General features: G+C 41.0%; 2 protein-coding genes across 6 annotated transcripts in view; one reads left to right on the forward strand and one right to left on the reverse strand.

Annotated features, from left to right (window-relative positions):
- Positions 1 to 14848, reverse strand: part of INVS (inversin) — a 101446-nt gene extending 86598 nt beyond the window's left edge. The window contains exons 1-3 of one of the 5 annotated variants that reach the window (XM_063326351.1): positions 14771 to 14816; positions 14064 to 14234; positions 7707 to 7876 (exon numbers count right to left, since the gene is read on the reverse strand). In XM_063326351.1, the coding sequence (XP_063182421.1) occupies positions 7707 to 7812 (106 nt within the window). In that variant the 5' untranslated portion in view covers positions 7813 to 7876; positions 14064 to 14234; positions 14771 to 14816. Of the gene's footprint in view, positions 1 to 5855; positions 6050 to 7428; positions 7470 to 7706; positions 7877 to 14063; positions 14235 to 14407; positions 14643 to 14770 lie in introns of those variants that run through there. The other 4 variants (XM_063326352.1, XM_063326353.1, XM_063326357.1 and 1 more) reach the window with 4 other exon arrangements.
- Positions 14849 to 14907: 59 nt separating this feature from the next.
- Positions 14908 to 18102, forward strand: part of ERP44 (endoplasmic reticulum protein 44) — a 49289-nt gene continuing 46094 nt past the window's right edge. Inside the window, exon 1 of the mRNA XM_063326365.1 lies at positions 14908 to 15109. Within this exon, the coding sequence (XP_063182435.1) occupies positions 15053 to 15109 (57 nt within the window). The 5' untranslated portion in view covers positions 14908 to 15052. The remainder of the gene's footprint in view (positions 15110 to 18102) is intronic.

The following is an 18102-nucleotide window of genomic DNA, read 5'->3' on the forward strand; positions in this document are numbered from 1 at the left end:
CAAACACAATCTTTATTCTCCCTGAGCATATTATACTTATCTACATAACCAGTAATTGTATTATTAATTATAATTGCTATTGATTCATCTAGCAGAAGAGTCAAGCACATTAAATGTGAATCAAGAGGAATATCAAGGAATAAAGTTTGTTCCCTACCAACCAAACCACTCACAAAAAACAACACTTTTAAGCAGGATATCACCAGTTAGAGCTACCCTTTGCTCACACACTTCATTTCCAAGTTCCTTTAAAACTGTTGAGTGAATACAATATCGTTCTCATTATTCACTCTGTAACACCTTCTCTTGCTTTGAAATTGTGATTTGCACTGAGAAAACTCTTTCTGCTCTGTGAAAACACAGTTTAGGAAGCTTTCCAAGTTCTTCTGTGAATGAAGATATAGAAAAAATATTTTTGTTCTTCACCCATGGCCTTGTCTTCTCTTACTGCCCCCTCACCTTGACAATCCACTAGTTTTATAATTAATTTTTATGCCTCTAGCAAATTATTCCTAAAAAAAGAGGTCTTTTACTGACCTACATCTACCTTCCTCAGGTTACGTTTTTTGAAGAACACGTTGCTTTTAATATCTAGCCTCACGCTGCTGTTTAGCCATGCTCATTTCCCTTTGACATTCCTACACTTTTTCTTTTGCTAAGTGCTTTTGCATTCACTTCACACTGTAAGCAAGGAGTTTAGACTAATCCTTAGATGCTTCATAGCAAGCATTTTCATTTTAATGCCCTTGGCCATTTTTAGAGTACGCAACTATAGCAGGCTGCTGTTGTATACTCTGGTCGAGAGTTACAAAATCTCGCTTAGTAACACTGATTCAGGTCCCACACAGGAATCAAGAGCAACTCAAGAGTTGGTTCGGTTCTGGGTTGACCGAAATTTCTGTTGCCAGCCCATCGATTTCTAACAATTTAGTTTTACGATCCTATCCTCAATAGCCATTTACCCAAAACACATTAAAGTAACCTTCATTACTATCGTGGTTCCTGTTAATTCAGACTCTCTGATCTCTTTTAGCATGTCACGCACATCACCATCTGGTCAGATGGACAGTAATAAAATGTTAGTACTATAGTTTTTATTTAGACCTGTAAATGCTATCATTAAGAGGTTTTTTGGTGTTTAAGCTTGCTTTATATGGTCATTTGTTAATCTCATTTGAATCCAAGACTGGCTTTCTACTTTGGTTTTTAAAAGTGTATCACCTCTCCTCCACCTACCTGGCTTCCATGGATTTATCAGAATACAAAGTATACAGAAAAAATATTGTCCACATTGATGCCTTCCCTTCCACATATTTTACATTCTCACTGTATTATCAACAGCCTCATTTATAGTACGACATCATATTCTCCCATCTAATTCTTTTAGGCTTCCATGTACATAGAAAAACATATCATTTGTTTTCTTTTTCTATGCAACTTCAACTGGTTTGAATAGGACGCTGTATTTTCCTACTGTATTACTACATAAATGAAGATACAGAATACCTACGATTCCACCTTCTGTAGATAAGCCCCTGAGAACTGCACATACCCTTGTCAGCTTTTCCTCATTTTTACGTTTAGAAACCTCATAATGAGCATCACAGCAAAGTCTTGGATTTTTTTCAATGAATAAATGACCAAAGTATATTTTTATATGGAATAAATATCAAATAATAAATCAAATAATAGAAAATTACATTTGTAAATTTATACAGGTTATTTTTTTTCCTGTGGGACCTTGCATAAAAGCTGCATAAGAATCTGGTATGAACATTGCTTAGAAGTAGAAAAGATAAAATATTGGATATACCCTATTCATTACTCTTCACACTGAAACAAAAGATACCAAAAAAGCTTATTTATGTCTTGTTATATGTAACTACATTTTGATGTGAAAAAATAAATAGGTAATATAATTTTTACTAACATTACGTACATATATGATACTGTTAAAATTCTAACTTTTATCAACATTTTTTGAGACAAGCTTATGTGTTTTCTTTAAATATTCACTTAAGTGTCATCTTATTTTCATTAATGGAGCCTACAGTTCTTCACTTCTACTCAAAACTAAAAGTTGTAATATTTACTAAGTGCATTAGAAAGCAGCATGTCAAAAAAAAAGTCACTTCTTTAATGAATTACATGGCCATTAAGAAATAATTCAAGATGTAGCATAGGAGTTACATAGGGGAATCAAATTTTTTTTTTTTATTTTCCCTAACTTGTAAAAACATTTGCAAGAATTTCATTTCACAGTATTACAATTTCAGAGCAAACTGGATGCAGTTTCAAGAGAACTCTTCTGTCCACTATGAGAAAGAACTATTTTGAATGTTGCATATATACTTTGTCTATATTGGCTTGACAGCCGCACCCGAAGAGTGGCTGTCAATGGGTCCATGTCCAAGTGGAGGCCAGTGACAAGTGGAGTCCCTCAAGGATCAGTACTGGGACCGGTCTTGTTTAACGTCTTCGTCAGCAACATGGACAGTGGCATAGAGGGCACCCTCAGCAAGTTTGCCGACGACACCAAGCTGTGTGGGGCGGCTGACACAGTGGAGGGAAGGTATGCCATCCAGAGGGACCTTGACAGGCTGGAGAGGTGGGCCCATGCCAACCTCATGAAGTTCAACAAGACCAAGTGCAAGGTCCTCCATCTGGGTCAGGGCAATCCCAAGTACCAATATAGGCTGGGCAATGACTGGCTTGAGAGCAGCCCTGAAGAAAAGGACTTGGAGGTGCTGGTAGACCAGAGGCTCAACATGAGCCGTCAGTGTGCACTTGCAGCCCAGAAAGCCAATCGTATCCTGGGCTACATCAGGAGAAGCGTGGCCAGCAGGTCGAGGGAGGTGATTCTCCCCCTCCACTCCACTCTTGTGAGACCCCACCTGGAGTACTGCGTGCAATTCTGGAGCCCCTACTACAAGAAAGATATGGACGTGCTGGAACGTGTCCAGAGAAGGGCCACGAGGATGATCAGAGGGCTGGAGCACCTCTCCTGTGAGGACAGACTGAGAGAGTTGGGGTTGTTCAGTCTGGAGAAAAGAAGGCTCCGGGGAGACCTTACAGTGGCCTTCCAGTATCTTAAGGGGGCCTACAAGAAAGCTGGTGAGGGACTTTTTAGGATGTCGGGTAATGGTAGGACCAGAGGGAATGGATTAAAACTAGAGATGGGACAATTCAGACTGGACGTTAGGAAGAAGTTCTTCACCATGAAGGTGGTGAGACACTGGAACAGGTTGCCCAGAGAGGTGGTGGAAGCCCCATCCCTGGAAGTTTTTAAGGCCAGGCTGGATGGGGCTCTAAGCAACCTGATCTAGGGGGAAATGTCCCTGCCCATGGCAGGGGGGTTGGAACTACATGATCTTTAAGGTCCCTTCCAACCCTAACAATTCTATGATTGTATATATGTTCACATATACATTGTGAAACTGTTGATGTCTTATGTCTCAATATTTTAGATAACAATAAATGCTCTTTCCATTTAATAGAGCACAGTACAGAAACATCAAAGCTGGTTATGAACAACTACACAGCCCCGTGCAGGAACATACAGGTCCAAAGCATAATTTAACATGGCACTGCTCCCAGTCAACAAGCCAGTCTGTTTAATGAGATAAGTACAGTCAGGTGCTCTTCCAGGATTAGTTCAGTCCAGTAATTTAGACATCACTAAAACATATTTCAGTGTTAACATAGCCTCAACAGTGTCTCAAAGCTGCTGAACATTATGGGACTTACACAATCACATATATTTTTAAAAAGAAATACATGAACATGCATGCCCATGGCTTATGCTCATATAAGACTTGTTCTTAAATCAGTAGTGTGCAAAACTAGTTCCTCTCCCTCAAATTCCAAGTTCCCTTTCTGTTATATAATATTAGAGGATATACAGAATGTAGACTGAAAGAAATAAATGGGTAAGGTCAGGACAAGCAAAAATGGCCTGAAGTTCAAGTACACCCAGCTGAGTAGAGCAACAAACACCTAATTTCACGCACAGCACCCAAAGACTGATGCAGCTGATGACAGAGAGCTTCCATGACTGCATACAGTCTGCGTGAAAAATAAGCAAGACCTTCAAAACTTGAAGCCAGTGATTTGCCTCAAGATGTTGCACTGTTTTTTGCACTGACTATTTTCAGTTAAGAGTAGGTTTCTTTTCATTATTATTTCATTTGCTTATAAGACTCTGGGTAAGGCCCTTAGAATGGTTAAAGTTCTGTGGGAATTTCCCTGAAAGAGTGTCTCTGTGCTCAGGGTAAGAGACAGGACAAGGACTAGGAGCTACTACATCACTATCAGATGCTAAGGAGGACTAACCTGATGAAATGCACTAACCACAACACCTTGTGGACTTCACAGCTACAGTAAATTATTATCTTCTGCCATCAAGAAAGCACAGGTAGCCTTCTAAACATTCATATGCTGCTGTATCTAAAATGCGCAATGCCAAATTAAATTCTCTTTCATAGATCCGCCTAAGAAAGGAAGTTTGTTTGATCCTTCCCCTTTCAGGATCAACATCCTCACCTCACCCAGATTATGCATTTCATAAGCTTGTTGCCAATGGGCGTCCCAAACACCACGGAATGAAGTGGCCCAATTACGAAATTTAACTCTCATATTCATACCTCATCACTTCCTCACAGCCTGTGCAAACAGTCACATCAGACTCTAACATTTCTATACATTTTTCAAACCAGAAGAGGAGAAAAGGCAGGAGGAAGACGTGAATTCTGCTTAATGATAAAAGGACAAGACATTCGCTTGTTACTTGCAAGAATCCTGCCTTTTGTAATACCTGATTTGAGTTTTATTCAACCTCCCACATTGCAGAACATGAGGAGCAGAGAATCAAACAAAAACATATTTGCAACCCAGAATTTATAGTTAACATTTATAATGAAACATCATATCAAAGTTTTAGAAGCACTTGTATGCAAACAATACATGATAAGGGTATTACAATAAGGAGTTGGACTGAACGGACACTTCAGTATAACTATTATACACATTATTGTGTTCTTATAAAAAATTAAAACAATCAGATACATCTTCCTGAAACTCTACATAAATGCATTAAATGCAAAATGATCCTCCAAACACAAAATTCACTTTTGCTCCCTTTTTGCCTAGGATTAAAATTATACAGATGGGTTTTAACACTGAAGAACTGTTAATTAAAGACATGTTCAGTGTTGTATAAAACATAGAAAATAAAATACTCTGAGTATTCCCCAAAGCCTGAGATCATGCAATTCTAAAATGATGTGGTAAGGTACTAAAATAATTAGCACACTTTGTTAGAGAATTGGTTATACAATAAAATCTTGGCATGAAAGCCCTCTTTCTCTATATAAATTTTCTCTTTACCTTTGATTCTGTCTTTTACGCCTCTTATTGATACAGGATGTCAAAAAGAACACAGTATTCAGAACACACTGTATTATTTCAAACACCTGTTCCTTTAAAACCACAGGCTACTGGGCAGCAGATTACATATGCGTCCATACTCATGAATTATATGCAAATACAATGTATATGTTTGTATATAGTCACACATGCTCCATCCTGCTACAGATGGGAAAAGGAATAATCACCAAACAGGCTAGAGGGGCTGCTCTAAGAGACTGTTTAACCAGCCTCTATGCCCCTCCTATGTTAATAACTGAATAGGCAGAATTCAAAGAGGAAAGTAACAATGAATTTAGGGGTAAAAGGACCTCCCTAAAAGAACGAAAAATAAGACTTTAAGTTACTGCAGATACCACAAGCCACATAATCAAGATGCAAAGCTTGGCTGGGTTAGGAAAACATTGTTAAGCGATCCAGCACACGCTTACATAATGCTGAAGTACTGTCCTGAATCAGATGCTTCTGCTAAAAGCAGTCATGAAATTCCATGAATAACGCCAATTGCTCAATTTACTTCTGGCATCAAGTTATACTTTCAACAGTGCCTGGTAAACAGCTAAAAATATTACTCTGATGCATTCTTCTTCTCCTAGGCAATACTTTTTTTTTGGTCCTGTCCCGGCAAAAGAAAGGTCTGTGTCATATCCTGTCAAAACACGACAAAGCAGAAAAGCCAAATTTTGCTATTATAGGAAAGGCTGCAAGGATTATGTAGTTTTCTCTCTCATATAAAAATAACACATAAAAAATGTTGTTGTTGCTGGATTACTGCCATTAAAAGAATAGCGACTTCCATATCCAGTTCTAATGGCTATTTTGTGGTATATTTGACAAGGTGTACCACGAACACAAAGAGAACTTGTTCCTTTCTGTTTTCAAAATACATCATTTGGCTGTGAGATTAGCAAAAACATACTGAAGTCAGCAAAAACTCTCTGTTGTCACTTCTGATTGCTAGCCAGGATTTGAAAGCTCAGACTTTTTTCCCCCTCCATATGCAAGCAGAGAACTTAAAAAAAACAACACCCAGGTGTTTAAAACTACTTTGTAGTTGCATCCCTCAGATTTCTAGAAGCATCTGCATATCAACTGCTCATATGTTGTTTATAAAATGTTCTACAAAAAGAGTGAACAGATAGCATTAAATACAATCAGTGTATGTTTGAGTCATTGTATGACAAAATAAAGAAGTCCCAACAAAAAATATTTGTTCCAACCAGTGAAGTTTCTATGAAGTCAGATCCCTCAAACTTTTCCTCCTGTTTGAGTTAAATCACTTCTAATTGTCTTTTGAGATAATGAGATATACCTTGTAAAGAAGAATGATTTACTGCTTTCTATACAGCTTAGACAATAGATCTACATAGGTTATTATCTTGTCTTCAACACAAGTCAGCAGAAGATACATGAAGAAACTTGACTGTTGGTTTAATGTGATTACCATTAAATCCTTTACATTAAAACTGACAGTTAACAACATAAATACAGACTAAGTTTCTTATTATTTCACAGTCCTTCACCCTCACCAAGCTCCAGGAAGGGGATTTTCAAAAAAGGCTGAGCAAATAAAACTTCCGCAGTACCAGCTGGAATTGCATTTAATCAGAAACTCTGAAAATCAGTTGTCACCGATCACATGACAGCCTTCTAAATGTATGCAAGACTGGGTTTGGAACACAGAACATACAGTGCTTTTGAAAACTACTAACCTGGAATGCCATACAGTTCTTGAACAGAGAGGGAAGGCGAAATCCTGGGCTTTTTAGTGGTTGGATTTTTTTTTTAACTTCAGCTTCAAGAGGACCAGACTTTCTCTTACATATAATTTGTCTTGAGAAACATTGTTAGTGAATTAGAATCAAAGTAACAAATAGAGCTGGCTACACTACTACACTTTGACAAGCCTTTATTAACTATAATAAATGATCTGTAAAAACAAGTTTATGAAATTTCCCACAAAAGCAATGATTCCAAAAATAAGGACTTAGGGACAAACAGTACCTTTCCAGAATTTCAAATTCTTTGAAACGGGGGTCCTGAATAACTCTTCTGGTCGTAACACACATCAATTTTCTATTTTACTTCCCACAGAAGTACCAATCAAAGGCAAGAGATAATAAAAAGCAAGAAAAATCAATCCTATTTTCAGGACTACATTTATTATAAAAATATATATAATCAAGAAATTAAAACATATCTCAAAGATCAGAGCAGTAAATCAAAACAAAAAAACTTCAGTTCTGAAGTAATCAAAATGAATCTACAATGAAAACATTTACCTGCTATTAGCTTTTGGAGGGTACTCTTATCTCCATTAACAGCAGCAGCATGCACTTCAGATGCTAACGAGGAACCACTGAAGAGGCTGTTTGCTGAAATATTCATACTCTTTCAAGGTATTACCATAGGTCAGATCTGCAGCACCAACATTTTTTGTAGGAATTCAATTCTAGAAAAAAAAAAACCAAAAAAAAATACAATGAACTTTATGAGTCATTGAAATTACTCAAACAATGCTAAAGAGAATAAACTGTTCTGTTAAAAACAGAAAAGAACAAACACATTTCTTATTTCATGGATTAAATCTACCTCCAGCCAAGATTCAAGCAGAAAAGGCCTATATTAAGGAGATATATACACATATATATCATAGTTTTGTTGCCCTCAACAGAAATTTCAGTAAATAAGCTTTGCAAAAGTCTGCAAATAGGATAGTGTTTACAAATCCAACAGGATGTTCTTCAGAGTATTGACATGCATGCTTCAATTCAGTAACCAATAAAGTCTGTTATCAAGTATCAACTTGATATATTTCTCCAGTGCTGGATATCTGGTGGTATTTTACCGTGATGGTCTATGGACATATGCAGGACAAGGTTTATAAATTGAAGTAGCACCTTTTGTTTGACCAACTGGCATAACTGAAATAATCAGATCAGCTTTCTAGAGCATAAGCATTCTTCAAACCTTAACAGAAGTGTGTGTGCAAGAAAACCCAACTGAATTAGACCAGAACTCTGGATTTTTTTTATATATATATATATATAAAAGATAATAACTGAAATGCCTGACAGACAGGATGCCATCCAGAGGGACCTGGACAAGCTTGAGAAGTGGGCCCATGTGAACCTCATGAGGTTCAACAAGGCCAAGTGCAGGGTCCTGCACCTGGGCTGGGGCAAACCCTGGTATCAACACAGGCTGAAGGATGAAGAGATTGAGACCAGCCCTGACAAGAAGGACTTGGGGGTACTGGTAGATGGAAAGCTGGTCATGACCTGGCAATGTGCACTCATAGCCCAGAAAGCCAACCACATCCTGGGCTGCATCAAAAGAAGTGTGGCCAGCAGGTCAAGGGAGGTGACTGAGCCCCTCTGCTCTGCTGAGACCCCACCTGGAGTACTGCATCCAGCTCTGGAGTCCTCAGTACAGGAAAGACATGGACCTGTTGCAGCAGGTCCAGCAGAGAGCCACAAAAATGATCAGAGGGCTGGAGCACCTCTCCTGTGAGGACAGGCTGAGAGAGCTCGGGTTGTTCAGCCTGGAGAAGAGAAGGTGCCAAGGAGACCTTATTATAGACTTTCAGTACTCAAAGGGGGCTTATAAAAAAGACGGGGACAAACTTTTTAGCAGGGTCTGTTGCGATAGGACAAGGGGTAATGGCTTTAAACTAAAAGAGGGAAGATTCAGACTAAATATAAGGAGGAAGTTTTTTACAATGAGAGTAGTGAGACACTGGCACAGGTCGTCCAGAGGGGTGGTAGATGTCCCATCCCTGGAAACATTCAAGATTAAGCTGGATGGGGCTCTGAGCAACCTGATCTAGTTGAAGGTGTCCCTGGGGGGTCATACTAATTGACCTTTAAAGGTCCCTTCCAATCCAAACTATTCTATGACTCTATATATGAACATGATTTTATCCCCCTCTTCCAAATACTCTCCCAACATACAATTATTTCTAGTTCAATCACTTCCTGAACTGGACTTGGTTTCTATGTATTTAGTGCTCTGCAAATTGTAGGTATTTTTTTCAATTAATTTCTCTACTATAAACATGTCCAGTCTCCTCTTAAGATTATGCAAACTTATAGCATCCACAACATCCACTGGCAAGGAGTTCCATGCCACAACCAAACACTGTATGGACAAATCGCTTGTTTCCACCTGTCTTGTCCTGCCTCTCGCCATCTGAGGGCCCTTAATCCTTGTCCTGGAAGGGACAGTAAATGAACAATTCTTATCCATCAGTAATTAGTCTACAGATTTCTAACATATCCTCCCCAATCATATCTTCCTCTAGCTAAGAGAGTCATAGCTTGCTTAGCTGTTACACAGCCAGCAGCTATTCTGTGTGGATGACTGTTTTAACTGCCCTTTTTTGGACCTTTTCACAGTTCTGTTCTAATCCTTTTGAGATGGAAAGAAACACTAGTTATTCAATATGTGGGCAAAACATGGATTTATGCAATGGTATAACAGCATTCTCTTCTTTTTTCTCTATTTCTTTCCTAAATCATGTCTACCACACACAGTTGCCTTCCTAGCCTCTTCTGACACAGAACTGCTACCTTTGCTGAACTACCACAGCCTTAAGATCTTGACAATGATCAGCTCAGGTCCACACACTATTTTGGAAATGAAGAAGGGCCTGCACACTTAAAAGCTTGTTGATTTTCTCCAAAAGCATCAACTACTTGAACTTCTACTTTCAATTCTTACCACTTCACATTTAGAAGGGAAAACAAACTGAAGTGAGCAAACGATAATCGTACACACCAGAAAAAAAAATAAAGAAGGTATCACTGAGGCTGTCTATTGAATTCTAGGAATTTTTCACCTCATCTTTTGTTCCATGTTAATTTAAATACACTCCTTTTTTCATGTCCCACGTTTACAGCATAGTACACTTGGAAAACAGCAAGAGGAAGCTATTTTGCCTCAAGTGTTATTTTCAACCACCTTGGTTTATTTGTTCTATAAATTTCATACACTGCTACACAGCATCTGTTGTTATTTAGATAATTGCAGATAGATACATATCAACTTTGGGGGAAACTGTTATTAAAATACCAGAAAAACATTCACTTTATGTATTTCTGCAGCAGATACTAAGCATGAAATAATAAAGGTAAAGGCCTTTAACTGCAAACAAACAAAAAAATCAAATACAACTTAATACTGTAATATACTTGTAGACTCTTCTTCACAAGCTCCAAACTTCATTTGGAGAGCTGGTAAGAAAATTAATACAGGAAGCTTCATGGCAATTCGAATCAGTTACTGAAAGAGCATCTGCATAATCATGGTGTCAGTTAATACCACATCTCTGGAATAAGCACAAATACAAAACCAGGTGGTTGTGCAAACCTACTCAACAACACATCAATACACTGCATCCACTCTATATGAAAACACAGAGGTACAACTTGGACATTGTCTAAAGTATACCAAGCGATAACTGCAGACAAAGCTTTTAACACGCTAGTGTCTAAATTGATGCTTCTCCATGTTATCCTCAGAGAGCTGAGTGCATGCTATGCTGCTTCTTTCAACAGCTAACAGTATCACCGAACTCTCCTTTCCTGAAGTCTGTTCGGTTGAGTTTTCATGAGCCATGAAAGCGGGTTCATCATATCCTAAGAAATGTAACACCTTACCTTCCAACCTTTCTACCCAACAAAAACTAGTAGTGTTGTGACTAGAAAGGCACAAGATGCTAATTTCCCTCAGTACACATACTATAATTCCTCTTCCTTGCTTGTGTTCATGGATCTCCCTCTGCCATCTGTCAGTCACCTTAGAACCAGGAGCAAGTATGGTATTGCTTAACTTTATCAGTCCTTAGAGGATGTACGTTATAGAAATATGCAATGGCTCACTACACTTTATTAAAGCAAGCAATTTCCCCAAACTCAACTTTTGTTTCAGGGACTCCTATAAAATTACTTCAGAAATCACCTTAGTCACTCACCCAACAACCAACTTGCCAACACCAAGCATGTGTGGCATTTGTACCTGTCTGAAGTGAGCAGTTTTTACAGCGCAACAGTTACTTGCTTCTACACCAGCACTGGTGTGCTCTGCTGAGAAAGCTGGTGCAGAAGTGTGAGGATGAGCTCCTTACACAACTTTATGAAAGTATTATTTCTCATGAAGAATTCTGGAGACATTTCTGGTCATCTGAATCCTATGGAACAACATAATCCTATCCTACCACTCTCCTCTTCTTCCATGAACCTCAGAATAACATGATAATGATGATGTTGGAAGTCATGAATGCTTCCATTCTTATTGAGTTTGGTGAACCTCTCTACATTTCAGAAAAGTCATCAAACATTTTTTGACACGCTTGTTTTACCACGTAAGTAGCTGATCTTTCCCATAATCAGAACTGTGTCATTGATGGATTCATGGCTTTGTGGACTTCTAAGGAGCAGAGAACAGAAAGAAGTTCAAAGAGTATAATGTGACAGGAGGTTAACAACATTTCCACTTTTAGAGCCATGTAAGGCAGGCTAACAGTGCCGTAACACACCACAACTACAGAAAAGCTCAACTTGACTTTGTGCTTAAGAAAGTGCAGATGCATACATGACAACACAAGGTAGACAGAGCTTATGTAAGCCCAAATAAGCCCAAACAGACTTTAAGACATAAAGCACAACTGTTTTAATTTTAAGGTACAGCCCTTCAAACATTCCCAATGCTAGCTATAATCGTTGTTTCCTTTTAAGGAGGATAAAGAACATACACATCTTTCAAAATACTTGCATTATTCTCTGTTTCGTAAGTAACCTCTCCTCCTCCAACAAAACTGCTTTTTTGACTTTTTAGGACACAAAATTGACATGTTTCATTGAAAGCTAAACTTTTCCTCCCAACCTAGCATTATGATTTATGCTTTCTGCTATCTTCTCTACATTACATTGGATAAAAGCAGATGGGGCATTTCTGACTGAAGCAAATCTGAAGAAACCAAAAGGGACAACATGAAACTAAGCATCAGTTACAAGTCATCGCAGTGCCTCCCCCTACTTAACCATTACTTATTTTCTCCTCAGTTATTTCTACAGCTATATAAATTTACCTGCTATATGAAGGAAACTGCAATACTCAACTGCAATCTGGACAAGAGAAAAGAGAAGGGGAAAAAAAAAAAAGGCTGCAGAGATGGATCATGTGCTACAGAGTTTAACACGCACTTGGCATACAAGACTACAGCTTGTCTTTAACCTGCTTCCACTTTTTCCTCAAAAGCTTCCTCTGGATACAGAGGATACATCAGGACTCTCTACACTATTAGGCAGACCTATATGTACCATCGGAATTTTACAGCTGCGGGAATTTAAAGGTACTAGTTTTATTCCCCAAAGTTATCACTGACATATTTTCCTCCATTTTCTTTACATTTTACCCTTCCACAAACAAATAAACTCTAATACAAAACATCCAGGGGCAGCAGTGTAAAATTCAGCGAATACTGGAGAACTTAGTAAAGCACCAGAAGCATCCCAATTACATCAACAATTCTATAAAACTGACTACATACAGCAGAAAATTAATAATGAAAGATGTTAATAATTTCCAAATGAAAACGAGCCACATCTGCACAAAATGTCAGTCATCATGCAGGTGAGAGAAGCAACCAATTATCTCTAAAGCAATTCTCAGTACAGTATCTTAACTCCATTGAAAGAGTTAATTCTGCATCAGAGAAATTCTGAAATATTAAGAGGAACTATAAAAGGAATATATTAACTTTTCTCGGATATGTCTCTCATGTACATGACAAACAGATGAACTGATATTAGGAAGACTTGTTTGATAAAGATCTTCATTGTCCTGGTTTGATCTTTAACAAAAAAGTTCTCCAAATACCAATTCATCAAATCAGGCATTTATTTGTAAGGGATGAAAAACAACAATAAAAATCAAGAAATAACTACAAGATTCTGCTTACAAAAAGTTACATAATTAACATTATCTGTAATAGGCGTTGTATTACTGGAATCAAGTAAACAATTTACTTTTTCCTCTTTAAGCTAACGTGTAGAAAAACGATCAGCCTTGTCGAGTCACCTGAAATGAAGGGACAGTCATACGGACACCAAGAGCTCTTCAAGGCACGTGAAATTTCACACCAAACTCTGGTAAGTCTACTTTGCCTTACACAGATAATCAGCATTGCATCATTTTTCTATTCAGCAAAACACAAGGCTGTTAAAATTTAAACAAGATCACTCTAACAAATTTTACTGATAGAGTTTTCAAGTGAAGAATGAGCTGCTATAAAAAAATATTGAAGTATTTTTTAAAATGTGAATGAATTCAGAAGATAAGGTATTGATTCTGTAGATTAAGGAGCATAGGTTCTTAAAGAAGGCATAGCAGAACTGATAAAAGCTAAGTTCCAGTTTCAGACTATACAAAAAGACATGATTTGTGTATATATATATTGGTGTTTACAGCTCATGAAACTGACAGGCCAAATGATTTTTGCAGGGTCACACATCAAGTCTGAGCCTGACAGGCTTTCTTTGAAGCCAAATTGGGCTTGACTTGCAAAAAGCTGATGTAAAGCATTTTCTTTCAAATGGCATTATGCCCCGTTTCACTCCACAGACTTGTGTACATACTGGAAATGTGAAGAACACAAAGTGCAGTTTTCCATGATCGTTTCGAGACAACTCTGCAAGGTCTCAAAGCAGACCGCAAGGTCCAAAGTTTTACTGGTAGAGGATGAAGCACTGAATTTTAGGTGTTCTCCTTTCCCGGCAGAACTCAGGAAGTGGCAAAAAAGCACCAATCTGTCGAAGCGTCAAGGAATAAAAACGGATGATGACGTTCCACTTCAACCCTACCACCAAGATGAAATCTCCCCACCCTCCCAGGCAGGGCTGCCCTTCCCCCGCGCTGCGAGCGGAAAAGTTGCTTCCCCAACTCCGAGGAAAACGCGGAGCGCGCCTGGGACACCCCTCACCTTCCCGCCACCCGACGCCGTTTCCCTGCTTCCCGGCGGCTGACGGGCCCAGACGGGACCCAGACACCCCAAACCAAAGGAAGACAACTTGCCGGGGCTGCCCAACCTGCCGGGCCCCCGCGGAGCCGACCCGACCCTCGCCTCAGCTGAGGGCTGACAGGGACCCCCACGGACACACACAGCCGGGAGCGAGGGGCCGCGGGCCCCACAACGAGCTCCAGCGTTCGACCGAGGGCTGCGGTGCCACGGGACAGGTGGAAAGGGTTAACCCTGCCTCGGCCGGGCGGTAGTGGCAGCCGCCTCCCTCCCTTCCCTTCCCTTCCCTTCCCCTCCCCGGCGCGGCGGCTGCGCCCCGTAACTCACCTCCACCCCGCCCGCCTCCTCCCCTCACGGGCCGGGCGGGGCCGACGGCCAGGGCGCGGGCAGCCGCGGTGCGTGCTGGGATGGCCCCAGCGGCGGGAACTACGCTTCCCGGCGTGCCCCGCGCGGCGTGGGAACCCGGAAGTTGGGGCGGCAGAGGCGGGGAGCGTGGGGCCCCGCGGTGGAACTTGCCCGGGTGTTTCCTGGCGACGGGGGGAAGTGAGGAGCCGCCGCGGAGAGTGGGAGCCGCCCGCCTTCTTCCCCCTCCCGGGCGCCCGATCTACCATGAGACCCGCCATCTTCCCGCTCCTGCCTGACGCTGGCTGCCTCCTGCTCCTCCTGGTGAGCGACCGGCTCCCCACGGCCCTTCCTTTCCCCGCCGCTCCTCCGGCCCGGCTCGCTCCGCCGCGGCGGGAGCACCGGCCTGAGCTGGCCGGCGGGCCTTGGGGCTTCTTCGCTCCTAGCTGCTAGCCTCCTCCCGCCCGCCCCGCGTCGGAGGGCTGGGTGCCCTGCCCCGGCCCCGCCGCCCCTCGTCCCACCGGGGGCCGCTCCGCCGGCACCTGCTCGGCGGGGGAGGGGAGGGAGGCGAGCGGCGGCAGCGGGAACGGTCCCCGGTTGGAGGAGCCCGGTGTTGTGGCCGAGGCTGATAGGCTGCGGACCCGGAACGGGCCGGCGGCGGGGCGGGGCCGGGCCTGGGTTCGGCGCTCGGGAGCCGCCGCGGGCCCGGGGCATCGGCCTGGAGGGCGGTGGGGCCCGGCCCCGGCTCCTCGGCGGAGAAGGCCCGTGTCGTGCCTCTCCTCTTCGGTTCCCGAAGAGGGAAAGCGGGGGGAGGGAGCGGGCCCTGGGCCCCCTCGGGAGGGGCTGCCGGGAGTCAACGGCCTCAATGGTGCCTCTCCGGTGTCCCGCTTGTCGCCCGCGTTTCGGTGCAGCCGCCCTCCAACGGGTGGGAGCGGGTTCCCCGGCCCCGGCGAGGACGGGGCTGCTTGTGCCCACTTTCTGTGAGCTCGCCGGTGGCCAAGTGACCCGGTCCCAGCTCCCTGGCCGAAGCCAGGAAAAGTTCCCAAGCTGCCTCGCACCGTCGCCACATTTATCTTTAGTTGTCAGACTACAGCATTATTATATATATTTTTTTTTTAGGCTGGCATTGCATGCATGACTTGAACCACCTTCAGCCTTTGCACACACAGAAACTCAATCACTGATGCGTGTGCTTTGTGGAGATAAGCTGTCTGTGTCATATATATATATATTTTTTTTTTTTTTAACAGGTTGATGTAGTGATTCTTACTTTTCCAGAATTGTATTAGGGCAGATTCTGGGCCTTTTGAAGCATAAGTGACTTGCAGACCTAAAGGGGACTTGTGTGAATAAGTTTAATACAGTTTGGTTTTAAGATACTAATGTGTTTAATCTATCTGTTTTAAACATTTGGAAAAGTAAAATTGGCCAGCAAATGAAGGAATAATTGGAGGTAATGGTAGACAGCTTTGGGGATCCAAAGGGAAGTATGTAATAATATAGCTATTAATGAAAGAATTAATAGAAATGTGAGGACAAATACTTATTGAACAGAAGAAGCACTTGCTATTCCTTTGAAATGTGCACTTCTACCTGGATAAGCTCTGGTTAAAATATAAACTTACTGCACAGTTAGTAAATATATGTGATTGGTAGGGTCTGAAAAAATATATTTGAAATGTTTATATATAGATGACTATTTACAGTGTGTTAGCTCGCTATATGACAGACTAAAGTAAAGAACCTAGTATTTTCCAGTCATATCTGTGTGTTAAAACAACAAGAATGTTGCCTATGTGCTAGGTTGGCTTTTACCATTGTTTTAAGTACAAACTCCAATGAACAAAAACAAGGAGTGTGTACTGTTTTAAAATGTCGTTTAAATGAGCAAATACAAGTTTGAACAAGTGGCCATGAGTTAATGAAAGCATTTTTCTTTCTTCATGGTACAGTTGATCAATGCAAATTTAATATGCATCCGTTAGAGCTATGTGTGCCAACTGCAAAATAGGAAATGGCTAAGATATGAAATTTCCCCATGTTCTAGTTGCTGTTTCTTTGTGTATGGGTCACTTAAACCAATTTATCATGTGATTAAAAGGACCTATATGCATAAAAGCTCAAGAAGAATACAGGTCAGAGTTGTTTTTTAAAAAAATAAAACATATAATGTTATCTGTGTAATTCTTCATCATCATGTCAGACATGGCGCTGTGTTGAGGTACCTAGTTACATACTTGGATCAAACCAATGAATCATTCTATTCAGTAGATTTGTTAAAGAGTTTTGGAAAAGTTGTCCTTAGCAGACTGGGAGTGGGAGGGCTCTGTTTTCTTTAAAATAGCTGAAAAACTCTTGTACAAAGTACGGTGTCTGTTTTATCATGGGATTCAGAGAAACTGGTAGGGTGTACCAGATTGGCTTTAAAGTTCTGGTAACTTTGTTTTCCTTCATACCAACAGCCATGAATACTTAAGACCAACAACATAACTGATCTTGGTAGGTAAGGTTTGGGAGAACATTCTGCTCTGCATCCAAAAGGTATGCCATCTAGCAGAGCCTCTTTGAGCATGGCAGTTGGCATATTTTATGGATAAGTGAGCTTATTAGTGTTACATCAGTGATTCCCGGAACAGAATACAATGATATGTAGCTGTGAAAACAGCTTACTAAGCTGGTCTTGCTTAGTAATAGCAATGAAGTTAAAAGAAATTACTTACATCTCCAGACTTTTGGATAAGCGCATGCCGTGTACAGCTGATTGCAAGACTGAAATAAGAAATGCATAGTAATGTCGTGTGGCCCCTTGTACTTGTAGATTAAGATGTTTCTGCCATGTTGGTATATGGCTTAATACTGGGTAGGACAGATTTTTAAGATGAATCCAAGACAGTGGAATAAATGCTGACGGGACAGTGGCTCATCACGTTCTCCTCTAAGGCAAGGTGTGGTTCTTTGGCTTTACTCTAACCGATCATTCTGTATGTTTGCCTCTACTTGCAGATGTGTATGCATTGCCTATAAAGAAAATTCTAGAACAAGACACTATTGCATATGCCTCTTCTGCATGTGTAAGACGTTTGTCATATTGCTCAGTACATGACCAGGGGGCTCATGCACAGTGTTCCTGAGGAATAGATGTGACTAGAGGAAACCACCAACTGATAGTGAGGGAAATGAAGGGGGAAGTACTCTGTGGTTTCTTTTTTTCTTCTTTCTTCCCCCCCCCGCCCTTTCTCTCAAACAACTGTAGAAGGATTTCCCAATTCTTGCACTTCAATCTGTGGAGGTTTATTAAGTTTCAAAACACCACTACT

This window comes from Chroicocephalus ridibundus, chromosome 2 (genome assembly GCF_963924245.1).
Source record: "Chroicocephalus ridibundus chromosome 2, bChrRid1.1, whole genome shotgun sequence".
In the NCBI taxonomy this organism is placed as follows: domain Eukaryota; kingdom Metazoa; phylum Chordata; class Aves; order Charadriiformes; family Laridae; genus Chroicocephalus; species Chroicocephalus ridibundus.